Below are 21,731 nucleotides of genomic sequence, written 5' to 3' on the forward strand. Positions count from 1 at the left end.
TTATCCCTTTCTTGTAAACACCTTTGTTTGAATGATTGCGGTCCGACTACGATCCGATCGACACCCCGAGATAACTCGATCCGAGTCGGTTGATAATTCGGACATCGCATGCTTGTAAAAGGTGAATTGGACTATGAATAGGACTGCGTCTTTGCGGATGCTTGAGATCCCGCCACCTTCCCTCCCAGGTCGTGACCTGGATGTCGAAAAAGACGATCAGTTGTTGCTGCCGGGAGCAGGCCTGGTGGAAACAAACAACGCGAGCCAATAGCGCCGTTTGCATTTGCAGTACTCCTATTGTCATCATGTACGAAATGCAGAGGGACGTAGCTTCACCTTGTTCTTCGTTCGCCGTCTTTCTTGAAATGTTGATGTTGTTAGTAGTGGTGAAGAGGTCAAGCGGAAAGGGCTGTATCACCACTAATTGTAATGAAAACAGCGCCCCGTATTGTACTGGGATATGACATGCTTTCGGCCAATGATTCTGTTTATTCACTGCCATATATATTAGGATAATAGCAGTTGCCCAAAAAATTATCATCCGAATAAAGCTACATTTGAATTGATTCCATCACGGAAACGTACTGACTGAGTCAGTCTCCACTTGAACATACCAGCTTGCATTTATTTTACAAGCCTTGTAACGAACACACATCATGTGACATTTCTGACTAGAAAGCTAGCTACTGTCTGCTACTAGCTGCACTTAACACAAAAACATAATCTTATGCCTAAATCGTGAAAGGGAACCTTCGCGGAAAGGCAAGCATTGCAATCGAGATCAAGACGAACATTTTGACACAGACAGCATCTATGTAGTGCAAAAATTCAGGGACTAGTTAGGGTGGGGAAAAAAAAAAAAATAGATATACACAAGATAATATAGCTTGTGACTTGCCAAAGTCACAAGCTAAAGTTGTAGTCAAACAAGCTAAAGTTGTTGCCAAAGTTGTAGTGTACAGTGATCATGATCAATGTTGCTTTCATGCACAGTTACATTGCCCACCTTTTTGCGGAGCACTGCAGCATTGACCAGTTCTCCATTGTGTGCAACAGCAATTTTGCCATGTAGCGTGTCTACCACAAACGGCTGACAATTCTGCAGCTCAGAGATGCCAGTAGTGGAATAGCGTGTGTGGCCAATTCCTAGGTTACCATAGCGCAGTTTCAGAAGATCCTCAGGAGGGAAAGCATTGTTCACTAACCCCATTCCCTAATACAAAGAGAGAGAGAGAACAGCTGTTATACATATGCACAAAACATACATGCACACCAAACAAATAGATAGGCTGCAGGGTTGCAAACTGACAGAAATGTTCCAAGTTAGAAAACTTTCCCTGGGAATATATGAAAATTTATGAGAATATATGGGAATTAATGGGAATGAACTGGACATTTGCAAAACTGCATGGAACTTGAATAAAACATCTTTCAGCATAAGCTATGTAAAAAAAAAAAAAAGATTAATTTATTTATGTGAATACAGTTTAATTTCTACCTTGAACATTCCTCAAATTGCATGCACACAAAACGGTACTTTGCTACTTACTGCCACACCACCAGCATGCACAATGCATTCCCCCATCGCATTAATTAAATTCATTATTCAACATTCATGGTTTTTTGTTGTTTAATGAAATAATCGATTTAAGTTCTACTCACAAATTATTTTATTTTTTCTTACATTTGTAGTAGTTTGCATGCATGTCTGCTTATGACCAAACACAATTTGATTATTATACAGTTTGTATGAATGGCCCCAAATTTACAATTGATTCCAGGAAATTCCCATAAAATGTCCAACTTGGAATTCTTCCTAAGTTAAGTCTTAACTTCAGTGTTTCCCCTAGGAGTTTTTCAGGGGGGGCGGTAGACCTTAATCTTGCCTCCCATTAATTTTCGATGGAAGTCACGTGTCAGGCCCCGCAAGGCATTGTGAGATACCTGGCAGCACAATTAGGTAGCTTAGCAAAAGAAGCGAACTATGCGTTTATTAGGGCATCTGTGGATGAGCAACAGTAGTATGTTGCCAGTCACAATGAAACTAGCTAGCATAACACAGCTGGCACAGTATATGCATGTAAATAACAACAGCAACGTTGCACAAACTTTAGTCCCAACTGAATCAAACTTTTGAGGCGATGAGCAAGAAGCAAGTTGCCTGTACGAATGAAAACAGACGCCCTCCAAAACAATGGAAGGCGAAACACTTCCAATGGAAAGTTTCTGGAAAAATTCTGGAAAATGTCTGCCCTTTCCAAACCCTAATAGCCTGTGCGGAAATATCACCAATTAATTGAGGAAAGGGTAATGCATGGATTTTAACCTCTGTTACAGATGTAAAAGAGGATATTGCATATCTTTTTTTTTTTTTTTATCCCTTATTCACACTCTACTTCATCTAAGGGACTGGCTTCAAATGTTTGTCTACCTTTCAGCTACTTTCTGGGTGCTTCATTTATTTATTGTTTTAATAATCAAACCTATGACTTAAGATGTACACATTTAAAATAAAGCTAATATTATGATTTTTGTTCAAAGAAAGCTTGGTTAAAAGTTGATTTAGGGAAATATAACACACACACACACACACACTTTACCTTGAGGGCTGTGTATGTTGGTGGGTTGGCTCCATTACTAGTGACAACACCAGCACTTTCCTGTCCCCTAATGTGGACACAAACAAACACATTGATTAATAATGTATTATACCATGGTCTGGGTGAATACTCAATTCTGATTGGCTGCAGGAGTGTCCATTATTGGGTGATAACGGACACCTACTGCGTCATTGCAGTCTTTTCACTATTCTAATTATTCCGCTGGCAACATAGTATATGAACCTGTACAAAGTGTCTGAAATAAGTAACCATAACAACAGTCACGGAGTCAAAGCCTCCATTTACAACTTTGAAAGACTTTAATAAGAAGCTAACTTGTAATTCACAACAATGAGTGACTTCAATATTTACTTTAACCTATTTGAAAATGTTACCTTTCTGAATGTACTGTGTCAGTGTCACGTAACCGCGCATCTCACATCCCATTCCCTATTCACCTCACTAGTCAATTTATTTCAGACAGGCTGCGGCCAACATGACAGTAGCAGTAACTCTACACATGGCCGATAATTTTCTTTTTAAAAATCGTGATTTTATTTGGGGGACAATGATATGGCTCGATAATTGACTAGTCTTGTTGTTAAACAAACTGTCAAATTATAATCACTGTTTGGAGAAAATGCCAACTTTGATGCGGTGATCTCACATCCTATTGCTATTCAACTCTGTCCACAGGCTGCGGCCATACTGTAGCCTAGTACTAGTCTATGGCCAATATTGTTCGTGAAAATCTTGATATTTTGGACAGTGACATGGCTGGTTAGCTATCAACCGTACACAATGTTATTGCCTCTGAATCTTGCTAGCATAACGTTAGCTTTCGGGCTAATTGCTCAGCCAAGGGAAAGCCGGTATTGGTTCTATGAGCTGAGCCGACTATAAATTATCAGAGTAGGCTAACGTTAAAAAACATTAAATTTCTTTTGCAAAACGCCTGAAAACATGAATTAATGTTTGTAAAAAAAAAATGTTGGCAAGTGACCATGTTATAAGCAGGATAATGCCCTTCGAGGTGTCCAATATCACCTGATAATGGACTCCGCTGTGCGTTGGACGGTTTACGCCTCCGCATCGTCCATTATCAGTTGATACTGGACACCTCGAAGGGCATTATCCCTTAATCTAATATGACGCTCATCAATGCTCAAGGACACAGTTGGCACACCACTTTTTTTTTCTACATGTTAAAATCTATGATCATCCTCCTATACAGGACACGTTTCTTTGCTTCAAGGGACTATTTCCCATGCCAATTGTGTGGGCCGAGATGGGGGAAGGGAGCGACATTGAACTAATTAAGTGGTGTGGGTAACAAGAGTATCTTTCAGGAAATGGCACAACAGATGCAGTGGTGCATTGGAGTGGAGTGTAACTGAGAAAAATACTGCACCCAATACAAGAACTTAAAGTAGGAGTAGAAAAGAGAAAAAAAACATGATACAGTCCTTGAGGAACAGAGATTGGAACCACTAGACAACACAAATACATTTTAATGAAAGCAACCTGGCTACTGAAATTGAAGGTGGTGAGGTTTGGATTGTGATGATAAAATTGCTAACATATCCTGTGGGATGCACTGCATGTTCGAAGTGAAAAGACTGAATACATTTTACAGAACAATGACATTTTAGGGTTCCTACCCTCACCTATGGTCACGAACTATGGGTAGTGACCGAAAGAACGAGATCGCGAATACAAGCGGCCGAAATGAGCTTTCTCCGCAGGGTGTCCGGGCTCTCCCTTAGAGATAGGGTGAGAAGCTCGGTCATCCGGGAGGGGCTCAGAGTAGAACCGCTGCTCCTCCGCGTCGAGAGGAGCCAGCTGAGGTGGCTCGGGCATCTGATTAGGATGCCTCCTGGACGCCTCCCTGGTGAGGTGTTCCGGGCACGTCCCACTGGGAAGAGGCCCCGGGGAAGACCCAGGACACGCTGGAGGGACTATGTCACTCGGCTGGCCTGGGAACGCCTCGGGGTCCCCCAGGAAGAGGTGGTGGAAGTGGCCGGGGAGAGGGAAGCCTGGGCCTCCCTGCTTAGGTCGTTGCCCCCGCGACCCGATCCCCGGACAAGCGGAAGATGACGAGACGAGACGAGATGACATTTTAATGACGAATAGCAACCAGCATGGAGTGAGGAGCGTATGCTTTACATATGGTATTCAGACAGCTGGTGTTGTCTTATCTTACCGACTTTACTACACATTCATCTGGGGTTCAGCGCTGCACGCATCGGTCTTTACAACCAGTCACCTGACCAATGCAAATGTTTAAGGACCTTCAACAAACTACTGAAGACATATGCTTAGTAGCTTTATGTCTAGGATAATTATTATTCCTATTGGGAAGAGGCCCCGGGGAAGACCCAGGACATGTTGGAGGGATTTTGTCTCTCGGCTGGCCTGGGAACGCCTCGGGGTCCCCCAAGAAGAGCTGGTGGAAGTGGCCGGGGAGAGGGAAGTCTGGGCCTTCCTGCTTAGGTCGCTGCCCCCATGACCCGACCACCGGATAGGCGGCAGATGACGACGACGATTATTCTTTAAGTTCATCGAGCTTCATTCACTTTTTAGCACTCTTGACTATGGTGATCTGCTGTACATGAACACATGTATATGCAGATCCATATGTTGTATACTGTGTATCATGGAGCTTTACGGTTTGTTACAAACTGTAGGACACTCACTCATCATTGTACACTGTATTCCAAAGTCAATTGGCCTGCTCTGTCAACTTCAGCTTAGTCACTGGTATGTTTTCATCTGTAAGGCCATTGTGGATAGACACCCTTGGTGATGCCATGTTCTGAGAAGGTCGCAAGGAGTGTTAGCTCCCTCAAAATTCAGTGTGGCTTGGCTGTTTGCGAGATTATAATCATATTCTGATGATAAATGGAATATGTTTATTCATAAGGGAAGACATGAGACTTCATAGATACAACTTTCATAGATACAAGAAACGCAGGGAAGCAGCAAAGAGGCCAAAGGAAAAAAAGGACCGCTGTTTAATGTTGCCCCAGGGGAAGCTAGTGGGGAAGAAGGAGCAATAAACATGGCGGAGATACTTTGAGAACTGAAAGAATTAAGGAAAGAAAATCAGGAGTAATTTACCAACACCAAGTCCTTACATTTTAGATTGGAAACGTTGGTAACAGATCTAAAACAACGGATGGAGAAACTTGAACAGAAGGTTGAAGAGACGGAGACCAGAGTCGGCATAGCGGAAGACACTAGTCAACGACATAAGCGGGTGCTCCGGCACCCGGTGAGATGCGAGGCGGCCCTCACTGACTACTATGTGATGACCTGCAGAACCAAATGCGTCGCAACAATTTGAGAATCTATCAAGTAACATTTGTGCTCAGGTAACGCTAACAGACTTTTGAAAGTCAGTGCCAAGTTTAACTGTCAACAGGAATAAGACATTATATCTATCCCCTCATATGACACTTGAAACAGCTAGTCACACTAAATGTAAATGATGAGTATATGTGAGTGATATTGAAGGTAGGAGGGAGTGAAAGGCTCCCATTTTCTTTGTTATAATACCCAAGATGGGAGGAAAACCTCACCAGGGAATTGGTTATTCCCCAGAGAGTTAGAGGTCACAACTCTCTGCCTATAATAGAGCAGGGGCTGTTGGACACATTTCTTCAGCCAGCTGGGTTTTTGGAAGTCAAAAGGTGTTTATTTGGGTCATTTAAATGTGTTTGTTCTTAGTTCTTATATGCTTGACATGTCTGTTAAGTTCACACAAGTACATGAGGTAATTTTTGAAGTAAAGCTTATTATTTTAAACACAGGGGATTTTAGGGGAAAAAAACGAGAAAGAAGATTATTTATGTCTGATTTAGGGATTCAGTTACAATGTTAAAGGTATCAATCATCCCATAAAGAGGAAAAAGATCCAAGCTCAGTTGATAAAATTCAGTTGCTCAATAGGGTTACTACAGGAATAGGGGTGTCACGATACCAAAAATTCAGTAGTAAAATAACACGATTCTCGATGCCAATTTCGACACCATGGTAAAAAAAGGGATTTAAGATTCCATGTACTTCAACTTGAACTTATTTATAAAAATATTTGGAAAAATAGCAATATGTCAAAAGACATGCAAAACATGTGCAACAGAGCATTGCACAAAATAACAGTGCAATAAAGCCATTCAGCTAACAAGATGAACATGAGTTACCTTCTAACCAAGGTAGGCTATAGGCTAACGTTAAAACTACAGCATAGCTAACCTAAACTACATACATAACATAAGTAGTGTTGCTTTCGTCAACGAAAATTATGACTAAATATCGTCGTCAACGAACCTTTATCAAGTGACGAAAATGAGACGACACACAACTGCTGGTGATGTGACGATGACTATAATTAAATGTATAATGCAATATCGTTGACAAATTAAAACGAGACGAAATGAAGTCAACAAAATAAAAACGAGACTAAATGTAAAACACCTGGGAATAAATATATTTTTTTAAATTGTATTCTTTTTCTTATTTTTTTCTAATCAATGTATTTATTCCCAGGTGTTTTACATCCACACACACACACACACACTTTATAGAGGACCGAAGACCCATTTTGACCCAGGAAAAACCCTGGTAGCTACTGTGTGTGTGCGTGTGTATTTGTTTGTATGAAAGTGGGTTCTTAGTTCCTACCTGACTGACTGACTGCATGTGAACTAAGCATCCCTTGTTGGCCAAATACTGTAGCTAGTTTTGTTATTCACATAGCAATCACACTGAACTGAATTTGGCATCAACAACTTGACTTTGAACAGGCCTACCTTATTCTAGACCAATAGGCCTACATTAGACAAATGGTTTTGGCATTAACATCTCGAGACTACTGCTTAGACTTCTTCTGTTTTGATTAAAAAGATACCAAAATAAAATTTTCATTGACTTAAATTACTCGACTAAATGTCATCAGTTTTTGTCAACTAAAACTAGACGAAAATAGACATGGATAAGTCTGACTAAAATAAGACTAAAATGCTCAGACTTTTAGTCGACTGAAACTTGACTAGACTAAAGAGTATGAACGTGACTAAAACTAATAAAAACTAATGACGGCTTGACACAAAGACTAGACTAAAACTAAAATTAAAACAGGCCGCCAAAAACAACACTAAACATAAGCCATTGTAACTCTAGTGCCCACCATCTCAAACATTATGTAACGTGTATGACAGATTAAAAAGCATTTTGTGACGGGTATGTAACGGACGTGGTCTTGCGAGTTCCGTCAGGCTTTTCCGGACCGTGTCCACCCTTCACCGAGGGTCGAACATGCCATCTCTGACTTCCCAAGCGCCACCACTACCAGCTACGCCAAAGAAAAGCTAGCTATTCGTTGACGCGGGTGGCCCATTACATACCTGAGGAGTGAGTTTCACCGATTCACACCGGCTACATTCACCCCTCTGAAACTCACTCCGGCGGCTAGCTAAGGCTAACCAACGAAATCCGGGTCACGGCACCAGTGTGACGGATATGTAACGGACGTGGTCTTGCAAATTCCGTCCGGCTTTTTCGGACCGTGTCCACCCTTCACCAAGGGTCGAACACGCCATCTCTGACTTCCCAAGCGCCACCACTACCAGCTACGCCAAAGAAAAGCTAGCTATTCGTTGACGCGGGTGGCCCGTTACATACCTGAGGAGTGAGTTTCACCGATTCACACCGGCTACACATTCTTTGGATGTATTCAGAACTTTGCCGCAACCACAACGAACATTGATTTATTTGGTATGATGCCAGTTGTTAGCATCGGTGCTGCGCCTCTTCTGGAACGGCTCACCTTGAATTCTTTAAACAAATCCGGATGGCGATCTTTCAGTTGCTTAGCTAAATTGGAAGTATTACCTCCCTTGATCTGAAGAACAGGGTAGCATCTTCTGCATAGTGGCTTCTGCGGATTAATTATAACGCCACGGTCATCTGCCTCAAACGCAAAGTAGGCTATTTCCAAACACGGCTTTTTGTGCCTATGTCATAAACAAGTCGAGGTGGGGCGATCGCTGTAGCTGCAGATGCCATCTTGGTTTTCTGAATATGAACGTCGACTGGAACACTCCTGAATATTGGCCCCATCAGTTCCAGAAGAGGCGCAGCACCGATGCTAACATCTGGCATCGGAGCTCACGGTGCTTCAAAAATGTGGGCATCGTCGGTGTTTGTTATTTTAGCATCGAAAGGTATTGTAAGTATCGGTTCTCATGACATCCCTATACATCAAACTCACCTAAATGAGGCTGAACACAAGAAATTGAGAAGAGATTGGGTGGAGCAGGTGCTCTGTCAGGAAGAGAGGAGTGGCTATTTTTATTAGTCGATCCAGCAGACTTGCCGTACATAGGGAAGTAAAGGATATTCAGGGCAGGTATATAGCAATCATAGGAAAAATGGGTGGGATAGACCTGACCAACATGGATATTTACGCTCCGAATGAAGATGATCCTTTGTTTAACGACATTGCATTCATACTGGCAAGGGAAGCTAAAAGGTACTATAATTTTAGGAGACTTTAATTGTGTCTTAAATGCGAAATAAGACAAATTACCCACAGAAAATGGACCCCGTAGCAAGAAATCTAAATGTAAGAAAATGTATGTTTAAGTGAATGTCAGTGCAATTTATATATTTGTGCATGTACTGACATTAAAGTCCTTTGGTCGGAATGTATCCTGTACCCAGCCATTGCTGAAATGTCCATGGGCTTCAAGGAATTTACAGTTTTTTTAATTGTAAAAAAAAAAAAAAAAAAAAAAAAAAAAGATAGTAACGTTTATACCATAAACAAGATAGTTTACTATATCCAAGTATGAGGATTGAGGTAGCAATGCCGGGTCCGCACTCCAATTTACTGCAGTCAGCTCGTATAGATCTTGAAAGGATGACTATATCTCAAAATGACGGTCCCTAGCATTTTTGGTGAGTTTATCGCAGTACGACCTTTTCTCAGTTTTCTTGTGCTTCTCCAGTTTTGCACTTTATTTACTTGTTATTTTTGAGTAAATTCTCATCAGTGCTAACTGACTGCACGTTAGCTGTACCTTGAAAATGGCGCCGCGGTGACGTCACACAAAACAAACCCACGTGACTGACAAAGACCGATACTCCCTCGATGTCAACCTCTCTCAAGCCTACGAGCTTGTGTATTTTTAGATGTTTATCTGCTCTAAATTAATGGGTCATCTAAAAAAAATCTAAATTTTATAGCCAATTCCCTGGCCTAAATTTGTCCACCGCAAACATTTATCATATTCTCATGTATATGTTAATGCATGTAAACCAGCAGATACTATTTTGATACAAAAAATACCCACATTAAAATAATGAATCATGACAGTTTGTATGATTTGAAATGGTCATTTATTATCACACTAGCATTTAATTATCACAGCAAACAATTACATTGCACTGAACTGTAAGTAAAGTACAAAAAAGTTTAAATAACAAAACCTGTAATTATTACTTGTGAACAAATAGTGAATGAGGTAAACAAATCCTTTCTGTTCCTCTGAGCCTATGCAGGTCACATGAAAAATGATCCAAAGACTCATACCCGAAGACCCAGACGGGAAATGAACAAATCAATTCCGTTTTCTCTAGCTACCAGTACTGAGCCGATGCAGGTCACATGAAAAATGATCCAAAGAGCTCAGAAGAGGCAACAGAAAGGATTTGTTTACCTTATTCACATTCGCGTTTTTTGTTCACAAGTGATAATTACAGGTTTTGTTATTTTAACTTTTTTTTCTCTCGGCCACGAGATATCAGCGAACGAATCACTTGTGAGACTACTAATTACCTCAGAGTCATACTAACGATTCGTTCAAAATGAACGAATCATTCACGAACGACACATCACTAGTGCACATGCTCTTTATGAGCATTAGGGCTGTCCCCACTCAGTCGACTAGTCGATTGTTTGGTCAATATGCTCTTGGTCCGACCTTATGTTCATCACAGCCGCAAGCTTTAGTATGGTGTTGTCGTTAACAGTTATTAGGAATGCTAACGTATCCTGCCTGTATCTAGCATCGGTAGAATGTGTGATGATTTAGTTTATTGCCAATGGGGCTAACGTTATTTCATGATCCTGACTGTGTTTCAATCAAATAAATAACCCCTGTTGAAATCTACAATTCAAGATGCATGTTTGTCCGGATCTATTTTTCAGCAAGACAGCTAGAACTAACTGAAGCTAACGTTGATGAAGAAAGTGTTTTGTCCGTCTCTTCATAAACGGAGTAACTAAGTTCAGTTTCTTCCACAACGTTACCCACCTAAGTCGATCCTGTTTTCTTCGACAACTGAAGTGGAAACAACTGACAATCATTTCAAATGATATCTAGTCAATCTGTTGAAAACAGTGTTGTGTAGACACAATAGATTCATTTTTACGTTTTTATTAAGTCTTCACCTTTGCTGTTTCAGTGAGTGCTGTTCGCCGTGTTGAGTTTTTGCTCCGCAGCTTCACTTGTTGTACACCAACCAATCAGTGCGCAGCTCATCTATATATTCATGAGCATACCATAAAAGGGAGAAAACCTTGTTTCATTCTGGGGATATTTCACAGGATGCATCAGGGCTCAGAGCGGCCCCCGGGCCATTTTCAGCCCAACCAATGTTACATACTAGAGATGCTCCGATCACGTCTTTTGGTGCCGATCACAGAAATCAGTATCTGCCGATCCGATAATACCGATCACGGTGTCAATTAAAGCATTCCATTTATTGTTTAACATTATTTATGAAATTAATTATTCCTAACAACATTGGTATTTTATGTACGTGCAACATTCCAATCTAAAAGCTCTCTCGCTTACTATAAAATGTGTAAATAATAAATATTAAAATAATAACAAAAATATACATGTTTAAATAAAATGTTCAACATTCCACTCTCTAGAGCAGGGGTGTCAAACTCCGGTCCTCGAGGGCCGCTGTCCTGCATGTTTTAGATGTTTCCCCGCTCTAACACACCTGATTCAATTAAATGGGTTGTTATAACGACCATTCATTAGAATCAAGTGAGCTTGATAAGGGAAACATCTAATACATGCAGGACAGCGGCCCTCGAGGACCGGAGTTGACACCCCTGCTCTAAAGGCTCTCAAAAGAACTTGGAGCTTATACAGTAGCTTTCCTGTGGAAAAATAATAATACAAACTGAACTGCAACATAAACAGGCTATAGCCAAATATCCAATATGTTTCAAGTCAATTTGTCTGCATTTAGTAGGAGATAAGACAGAAAAAAGATTAAAGGTGCACAGGAAGTCAGCAATTAAACAAAACAACATGTATATCTGTGTATAGTGTCTCACTCACATACTTCAATCACTCTCTCACTTCACGCACGCACTCACCTCAGAGAGGGGGCATACTAGAGTATTCAAACCTTACTTCTGATTGAGCAGCATCACTGGCAGATTTGCCTTGATAAATATAAGCATATCAGAATTTTTAGGAGTCAACCTGTTCCTCTTCTCATCTAAAATATGTCCCGCTGTGCTGAAAAGTCATTCGCTATCTACACTTGTACAATGTGTGGAGAGGAAGACTCGCGCTGCTTGTGCAAGAGCAGGAAACCGGTCTTTATTGGCCTCCTAAAAAGCACTGGCTGTCCAAGACTGTTTTCGTTCGAATGCGGGTCTCAAAGAGTAACATCACACATGTGCAATTCTGAAAATTAAACCAACTATTTTCCGATAGACAAAAACTATGAGAAACGCTATAGTATGGCTTCAAAATTTACAATTAGGAGGCTAACAAGTAACACTAGCAGGTAGTAGCATTGGTACGAGTATTATGCCAGGTAATAGAAGCTAACTACAGCTAGCTAGCTCCGGAAAAATAACTCACTCTGGTGGAAGCGTTGGATATATTTAGAAGTCACTAGTCTAAAGGTTAAAGAATCATTTCTTACCATTGGCGGCTTGAAATGCCTTTCTATGCGTTTTAACGTTTTAATGAAACGTCTCTGATAGTAGTTCTCGCAGATTTCATGTCATCTGATTATTAGTACTGTACAAGTTACTGTACAGTAGCAGCCCGGCTGGAATTCCCTGGTCGTATCGACAGATTAGCAGAAACTGAGTAATATAATAAAACGTTTTTACACATGTCAGCGTGTATGTTTATGAAACAGTTTGTATTTTGTATACAAGTTGTACTTTGATCGATGTTGCGAGTACGTAAACCAAAGTCTGCACACTTGGCCATGACAACTACAACAGTGATTTTAGAGAACTACTACGGAAGCAAATCAGTGCCATCATGTTTTGAATACTTAATATTGAAATGTAAACAACACTGAATTCTCATCTGAATATATTTCAATGTAAAATAAAATTCAGGTTGCTCAAATTCAAGCCAAAAAAATTCGATCTTAAAAATTCAACCATAAAAAACTTGGCCCTATCAAATTTGATCCGAAATTTTGAGCTGAAAAAATTCTAGCCCAAAAAATTAAGAGCTTTAAAATTCACATTTTAAACATCGGGGATAACGAGGACAGTTAGAGCAATCGAGCCTCAATGCAATCGAACCAACTTCTGACCAATCAGAGCACAGACCTTCAGTCAAGCACTCCCAGGAAGCGGGAAACCTTCAAGCCATAGAGTTAATATAACTAGATTAAGCTATTTTTGTCTTCCAAGATGGCGTCCTCATTCATTTCTATGAAAGGTGCTCTGTGGCGCAGTGAGGCAAGCGAGAGCGCGAGACCGGACGCAGCCATCTTTCCACTTCCGACTCTTCCGGTCCAGCTTCAAACAGTAGCTAGAGGTCTCGCGCACCTACGCACAGTTTTAAAACTGATTCTTACTAAAAGTGTACGTACGCCCAAAAGCCTAAAATGGCGTACGCACACAAATTCAGATTTATAAAACCGTGCGTACGCACACCTGTACGCAATGTTCCCTTTATAAATCACAGATTACCCACAAGTGTGCGTACGTACATCAGCATTGTACCCCGCCCTGAACACGCCCATTTTCTACCATAAATGGTCAATGCAAAGCACCTCATGAATACAAATCTAGTGTCTCATCATGACCCTGGCATGCGATTGTTCTTTACGGTGAATCACATTTTCTCAGACACTGTTAGCCTATTGGTGGAGCCCGAAAAACTCTGAATTTGGTGGCCGGTAGATCACCAATTAAAAAAACTCTGCGAGTGGCGTCAACTGTCCCAGTGATACCACGAGTCGAGATACAATTTGAAAACAAAGGCGTTTTGTTATGAACAGTAATCTATTAAAGTCTGGACTGATGACAAGGACGTAGAGTGTAGCGATTGCGTGGGAGCTTAACGACTGTATTTCCAGTTTTTGACATATGATGATATATGCACAGTATTAGCCTAAATACATATATTTAGTTATACACGGTGTTCTGCAGTTATTTAAAGGTAGGATATGTGATGTTATCTGCATTCCATGCAGTCGGGCATTTCCCCGTCCTGCACTCCAGTAATGGACAATATGATGGTGAGACAGTGCTGAAATTTGATTTAAAATTTTAGTTTGTACAAGCTGTTTATGGAACAATTATCACTCAGTACAAGCTCAAATAATACTGCTGGATTAAATTGTCATGATAATGATGACATTTAATGGAAAAAAACATGTGAGGAAAACTAAATATATAAATATTAAGAGTAATCGTTCTTCTTGCATTTACTTTCTGCAGTACGGTCATCTGCGTCGCCAATTCCAACTGTTTCCAAAATGTGCGTAGGCCTACGGGAGGGTCAGAGTTTGCGTGGAGGATCGCACATTCTCCCGTTAAGTTTGTTTTTTATCAATCACAACCTTTGCGTGGAAAGTGGCGTACGCACATTTTCAGCCCCGTTTTGTGCGTACGCAAGCTTTATAAATGAGACCCCTGAGCAGTGGCTCTTTTTTTCCCTAGCTCCGAGACCTCGTGCACACTTGCAACTAGCTGTACATGTCATACTTTGCGACAACCAGTCGCGAGCATAGATTTATATGGTTACGAGCGTGTGAGCTCAGGCATTGCAGTGGCAGAATGTATGGGCAGAATGGGGTACAAGTCCGATAAGAATCAGCGACATGATGCAAATTTAACGGAAATGTATTCTGTCACTGTATAGTATTCCTTTCACTTGTTTTTTAGAAATAGGCTATAGGGTCTATTCTATGGGAAAGTCTATTCAGGGGTCCTGGAGAGGAGGGTCCGCCGGATTGTCGAACCTCGGATTCAGGAGGAGCAATGTGGTTTTCGTCCTGGCCGTGGAACAGTGGACCAGCTCTATACCCTCCGCGGAGTCCTGGAGGGTACATGGGAGTTCGCCCAACCAGTCTACACATGTTTTGTTGATTTGGAAAAGGCGTTCGACGTGTCCCTCGGGGGCTCATGTGGGGGGTGCTCCGAGAGTACGGGGTACCGGATTCCCTGATCGGGGCTGTCCGGTCCCTGTACGACCGGTGCCAGAGTTTGGTCCGCATTGCCGGTAGTAAGTCAAACTTGTTTCCGGTGAGGGTTGGACTCCGCCAGGGCTGCCCTATGTCACCGATTCTGTTCATTACCTATATGGACAGGATTTCTAGGCGCAGCCAGGGTGTTGAGGGGGTCCGGTTTGGTGACCTCAGGATCGGGTCGCTGCTTTTTGCAGATGATGTGGTCCTGTTGGCTTCATCGGGCCGTGACCTTCAGCTCTCACTGGAGCGGTTCGCAACCGAATGTGAAGCAGCTGGGATGCGAATCAGCACCTCCAAATCTGAGGCCATGGTTATCGACCGGAAAAGGGTGGAGTGCCATCTCCGGGTCGGGGAGGAGATCCTGAACCAAGTGGAGGAGTTCAAGTATCTCGGGGTCTTGTTCACGAGTGAGGGAAGAATGGAGCGCGAGGTCGACAGGCGGATCGGTGCAGCGTCCGCAGTGATGCGGGCTCTGCATCGGTCCGTCGTGGTGAAGAAGGAGCTGAGTCGAAAGGCGAAGCTCTCTATTTACCAGTCGATCTACGTTCCTACCCTCACCTATGGTCACGAACTATGGGTAGTGACCGAAAGAACGAGATCGCGAATACAAGCGGCCGAAATGAGCTTTCTCCGCAGGGTGTCTGGGCTCTCCCTTAGAGATAGGGTGAGAAGCTCGGTCATCCGGGAGGGGCTCAGAGTAGAACCGCTGCTCCTCCGCGTCGAGAGGAGCCAGCTGAGGTGGCTCGGGCATCTGATTAGGATGCCTCCTGGACGCCTCCCTGGTGAGGTGTTCCAGGCACGTCCCACTGGGAAGAGGCCCCGGGGAAGACCCAGGACACGCTGGAGGGACTATGTCACTCGGCTGGCCTGGGAACGCCTCGGGGTCCCCCAGGAAGAGGTGGTGGAAGTGGCCGGGGAGAGGGAAGCCTGGGCCTCCCTGCTTAGGTCGTTGCCCCCGCGACCCGATCCCCGGACAAGCGGTAGATGACGGAGACGGAGACGGAGGCTATAGGGTAAATATAGGGCTATTCTAGATGGAACTCATCACATGTTGCTTTTTTTCTTCTTGATATGAGTATGATTTCCAACGCATTGTATCGGATAAAATAAACTAAACATGAACAGCTCCGTCATTGTTCACGCCAGGCAAAGAACGCTTAATAGTTATTTTGGTAACCGAAATCTTCCATAATGCAGACTTACCATAGCTTACTGTCAACTTTATATTCAAACGAAATGCCACAAAATTCACAGCTTTCAAATTATCATCAGTGTAAAAAATGTGGCCTGTGTTTTATATGTTCCTACAAAACCAAACACCTATTAAATGGATACAACATGATCTAACAAGACTTGCTAATAATGTAATAAATAAAAGCTTGAGAACTGTGTCTAAAATATACTTTATTGAACATTTGCCTTTGAAAAGGGCATATTCACAGAGCCATATAGGCTACAAGACGTTTCCATCAGATGTAAGTGGGGGTGAAACATTCATTGTCCCACAAAAGCAGTCTGGCTCGATGACACGATCATAAAAAAGAATAAATGGGTGTGTTTAACAAAAGCTTTTGAAAGTAAGACTAATATTATTTAAATATATATCATTTCCTATTGTGGTCAACAGTTACAGTATTAATCTTCGTCTTTGCTCCAGATAGACATGTCAACAATCTATGCTCGCGCTTAACCTAATATATTTGCAATTTGTGTCATGAACGTTTTTACGAAAAATCAAATCAGTTTTAAAATAACGTGAATAAACTATATTAACAACATTTCATGTATGTGTGACAACGATTTGCTAAACTTGCTACAACAAGGCAGGCAACTCGAGCCATTTCTCCCTGTGCTCATTCAATATAGGTCTATGGCTCATTCAGCTCAATGTAAATCGGCTATCGGCCAATGTGAACTTTTGTGCTCGTGCCCTGTTAGTATCCGCGAGCACATTGGCAGGCAACTTTTATTGATGTAGGCAAATAAATGGGCTGCTAGTTTACCCGTTTCGGATTGGTTTCAATCTTAGCAAAAATCTGGAAAAATTATTTTATGAAAAAGCTAGTAGTATGAGCCAGGTTCGAGAATCGAACAAAAAATATTGGGGGAGTAATCAGAAGGTTGCCGGATCGATTCCCCGCCGTGCAAAATGACGTTGTGTCCTTAGGCAAGGCACTTCACCCTACTTGCCTCGGGGGGAATGTACCTGTACTTACTGTAAGTCGCTCTGGATAAGAGCGTCTGCTAAATTACTAAATGTAAATGTAAGTTAATAGAATAAATACGACCAGAAGAGTCGGGAACCTAACCGTAAATGCAATTCCACCTACATCCACCGGGGCCATTGCTTCAAGCCCAGGGGCGGGGGTCTAGTCACGGGTAGCCATCGTTCTTTTCCTCTTATTCTTGAGCTTGAAGGTAAAGAATGTCTAATAAAGAGAGAACTGCCACTCTCTGGAAATTTCCGGGTTCTGAACTGGTTGAAGTTCCATGTGAGGGCGCTAACGAGCGAGTGCAGAATGAATGGAGGTTTATGGAGCGGTACCCCTCAAAATCCACTTTTCTCAGGATATAATTTTTTGTCTAGTAATTTGAATTCTGAATTCAAAAGGAGAGGCAGCAAAAAATACACACTGCTGGCTGTTAGATTGTTTTAAAGTCGCCTTTCTGTTCTAAAAAGCTTTTGAAAATGTAATTGACATCATACACATCGTACGACCAGAGCAACTGCTTTACGGCAAGCTCTGGTCACTTACTTTTTTCTCTCAGGCCATCGACCACACAGCTGACAGGTTAGGCTCTCCCTGTCAATACACATGCTAGAAAGAGTTTTGGCTCTGACATTCTGATTCCGCTTCGGATGCCATCAAGCAGGAGCTCTGGTCATATCAGTCCTTCACTAACCAATCAGCATTCATTAGCAGAATGCTAGCGTGTTATGGGCAACAACAACTCAGCCTGTAAGAAATCAAAAGGACACAAGTACTCGTTCATTCAACTTTCGACCTATAATCCATGTTGAACATGCAAAAACTACAATCAAATCTGAGATTTCTCAACGACAATCAGGCGAAAGAGACAAATTTAGCTGTTCAGCTCCTTAGACTCCCATTCAACATGCACTCGCTTGCGATCACCCCCAGTGGAGCTCTGGTGGAACTGCAGCCAAATTCGGTACAATGGGGCTTAATAGGGAGTGGCAAGGCTCGCCTTAAACAGGCTTTGTTGAAGGTTTGCCGCTTCCTCGAGTGCTTGAATGAAAGTCTGTACTCTGATAGGTCAGAAGTTGCTTCGATTGCATTGAGGCTCGATTGCTCTACCTGTCCTCGATATCCCGGGTGTAAAAAATCTGATTTTTTTAAGCTCTTAATTTTTCGGGTCGAATTTGATAGGCTCAAATTTTTTCAGCTTGAACATTTTCGGATCAAATTTGATAGAGTTGAGTTTTAATGGTTGAATTTTTAAGATTGACATTTTTAGGCTCGAATTTGAGCAACCTGAATTTTATTTTACATTGAAATATATTCAGATGAGAATTCAGTGTTGTTTACATTTCAATATTAAGTATTCGATGCCTTTTAAAATTCAAAACATTATGGGACTGATTTGCTTCCATAAACTACATCCTACATAATCTGTTTGAAACGCCCCCCAGCGTTGTGAACTGTGGGAAGGCGAGCGATGGCAAGTCATTCGCGTTGCTGCAGTGTGAACACAGGGTAACAGTGGTCAGGTGAGCGTAAGCGAGAATGAAAAGAGATTTAATGATTGGCTTTTTGGCAGGCTACTCCTGTAAGGTATACGTTAACATTGAGTGAATAATAAATGGGGATGCTCCAATCTGATCGGATCACAGCTCGATGCGGATCCATAATGCCCTCCAACAAAAATTTCAAAATGAGCGAAAGCAATCAGTCTGAGTTTTACAATCCATATAACTTTGGTCTCGGCGTATCAACTTCGTTAAAGCTCAGTCGATAGGTTAAAGCCTCAGATTGATATTTCCCGGCAGGACCTCGCTCTCAGTAAGTAGGCTAGTTAGCCTTCACTTGTCATCCTAGATCAAAAATGCTAGCAACGCTACCAGTGTAATTTTACAACAATAATTTTACAGCACATTTTACAACTTGAACAACAAATCAAATTGGTGACCTGCAGAATGGGTCCTCAAATATATAATTAATTAGCATCGGCATGAATGTAGCCTGGCTGCCAGCCCAACTTCGCCCCGCCCACAAAAAAATAATTTGGTAGGGAAGTTGGGTCTGGAGGGTCTTGTATTGGGAACAACTATATAAAACCTGGATCTGGGCGGACCATTGAAATTGCCAGGGCGGGCTTTATACGATGATGGACAGATGATCAACAGTAACAACAGTGCACGGTATATACCGTCATACCACCCAGCCCTGCTGTGATGTCACCGTGGATAAACTCCAAATCCATAGTAGAGATGAAAAGATGATTAGTGAATATGCTTGCATTGGGATCGATGACCTCATCAAGCAGAAACGATTCTCACCCATGTTGGAAATATGTTCTTGACAGTTTAGCGCTCCAGGTTACAGGTAATGGTATAGGCCTACACTTCAATGTTGGAATCCGATATTAACAAGTCAATCTCCCTGCTATTAAATCCATCTGTTTTCCAGTCGGGGACCAGCAAACTCAAGCGTCTCCAGACTTACAAGGCTCTTCAAAACAGTTTATTCTAATGCCAAAAAAGAGTTGTTCTGGGTTTGAACTCCCAAGTCTGCCACTTGCGACTATATTCTAAGAACATTTTTGTAGCTATAGTGTGTATTCATGTTAGTACGCCAAATGTTGCTGTTTTTGTAAAAATACAGAAATCACTACATGTTCTGTGTCATCACAGACGTTGAACTCATCACGTGAAGTGGGATTTGTTTTTGCAGGGAGGGGGCCATAACCATTTCCCATGCACCACTGTACCAAGTGGAGGGAAAGCAATGATTGAACGTATGGAGGATACAGATCACTCAAGCTATCCACAGACATGCAAGTCAACTATGCAGCAACAACTGAAATGTGGGCTTATAGTAAATACTTTTAGTCTAAGTCAAACCAGTACCCTAAAAGTGGTCTTTGAAGAGCATCTCTAATAATAATGGTAAAAACATTATAAATAAACTTGGGGTAACTTGGTGGAAATGGGGTTTTATAATAATGTGTTTATAGCGATTTTTGTTTGTCTATGAGAATAGTATGGAAGAGAGCATAAGGAAGAGGAAAGTCTCCATTCTCCATCTTCTATTGATTACTTACCATGTCACAAGAGCAAGAACAATCTGCACAAGATAATAGTGGACTTACTATGGATGGTGTAATTCAGTCGTGTGACTACAGGTCTCCTAACTAATCAAATTTGGGGAGTCATGAAACTGCAGTTAGACCAGTATAAATTAATTACAATGTTAATAGTAAAGAATGAACGAGAGGTTGTGTTACCAAAACTGCTGACAAATGTTAAAAGGCACAATGCAACAATTCAAGACTGGCAGAAAAAAAGTGCTTGACCACAATAATCTACTGTGAACTCAAGAACTAGAGAACCATGTGGCCCTTCTGATTAACCTCCTCTAGAATTCTGATTAACCTCCTCTATCTGTTTTCAGATACCACGAGACATGTTCAACGATTGGGCATTAATGTTCACAATGCCGAAAAAACTGACAAAAAGGGTCTATAAATACTACCGATTTAAAATATACATTCCGTCTGCTCAAAAGCAGCGCCAGCCCTAGCACTACACCCACATCAGGAGGTAAAAGCGCTACCCCTCGTTTTTAGACGACAGTGACGTAGGCTATTCCAAATTTGTGTCTAGAATTATACAAAATGCTTGCAACACATATTGGTCAAAAATCCTAAATTCACAACGGTATGCCTACTTATGTATTGATCAATTATTAGTTTTGGGCTACACATCGCAAGTTTAATGTCCAACTCCAAGTTAACCCCGGCTGATAGGCTAATGGTAGTCAGGCTAATGGTAGTCAGTACAACTTGCTTGTTCAGTTTTCGTACCCGGATAATAAATTGTTCCACCCATCACGAGTTTGATGGGGATATGTTTGATGAATGTTGTCTGTAAGCATGCATTTGTCTTCACAACTGATCAATGTAAAACACAGACAGCTGGTTAATTAACGTTACCTGTGCTGTAGAGCTACAAGTCCCAAAGTTAAGACTTGGGCAACCTCCAGTTGTGTTGGCCACTCTCCAGCTGCCACACAACCGAAAACTCCGCATTCTTCTCCGATGCCAGACTCTTCAAACTCCATTTGATTGCAGTCTGGTCGTCACCGTGTTGAGTTTTCTACCACAGTCCACGTGCAACTAAGAATATTCTGTCACAATCTATGACTACTAGCTACAGGGCTACATCAAATGACTTTTAATTCAAAATTGCATAGGCAGGCTAATAGATAACCATCCGTAATAAATGGATTAGTAAAATCGATTAGTTTAGGGACTAAGAGATCTAAATAGTTCGATTTCTGTCTTTCTGTGATCGAGTGCACTATTTTGTATTTAACACTAAGGCAGGGTTCAGACGACTATTTTGTGCTTGCTAGTTAAGAAATGTCGTCTTCCAAATTTGTTGTAATAAACTTTTCCTAAAAA

At 41.7% G+C, this 21,731-nt stretch overlaps 1 protein-coding gene across 3 annotated transcripts in view; it reads right to left on the reverse strand.

Moving 5' to 3' along the window:
• Positions 1-21,711, reverse strand: part of ppat (phosphoribosyl pyrophosphate amidotransferase) — a 70,223-nt gene extending 48,512 nt beyond the window's left edge. For 2 of the 3 annotated variants that reach the window (XM_084675513.1, XM_084675511.1), the window contains exons 1-3: positions 21,261-21,711; positions 2,601-2,667; positions 1,007-1,213 (exon numbers count right to left, since the gene is read on the reverse strand). In XM_084675513.1, the coding sequence (XP_084531639.1) occupies positions 1,007-1,213; positions 2,601-2,667; positions 21,261-21,388 (402 nt within the window). In that variant the 5' untranslated portion in view covers positions 21,389-21,711. Of the gene's footprint in view, positions 1-1,006; positions 1,214-2,600; positions 2,668-8,871; positions 8,938-21,260 lie in introns of those variants that run through there. The other variant, XM_084675512.1, reaches the window with a different exon arrangement.
• Between the last annotated feature and the right edge of the window lie 20 nt (positions 21,712-21,731).

Source organism: Hypomesus nipponensis, chromosome 16 (assembly GCF_054491055.1).
Source record: "Hypomesus nipponensis isolate SF chromosome 16, ASM5449105v1, whole genome shotgun sequence".
Classification (NCBI taxonomy): domain Eukaryota; kingdom Metazoa; phylum Chordata; class Actinopteri; order Osmeriformes; family Osmeridae; genus Hypomesus; species Hypomesus nipponensis.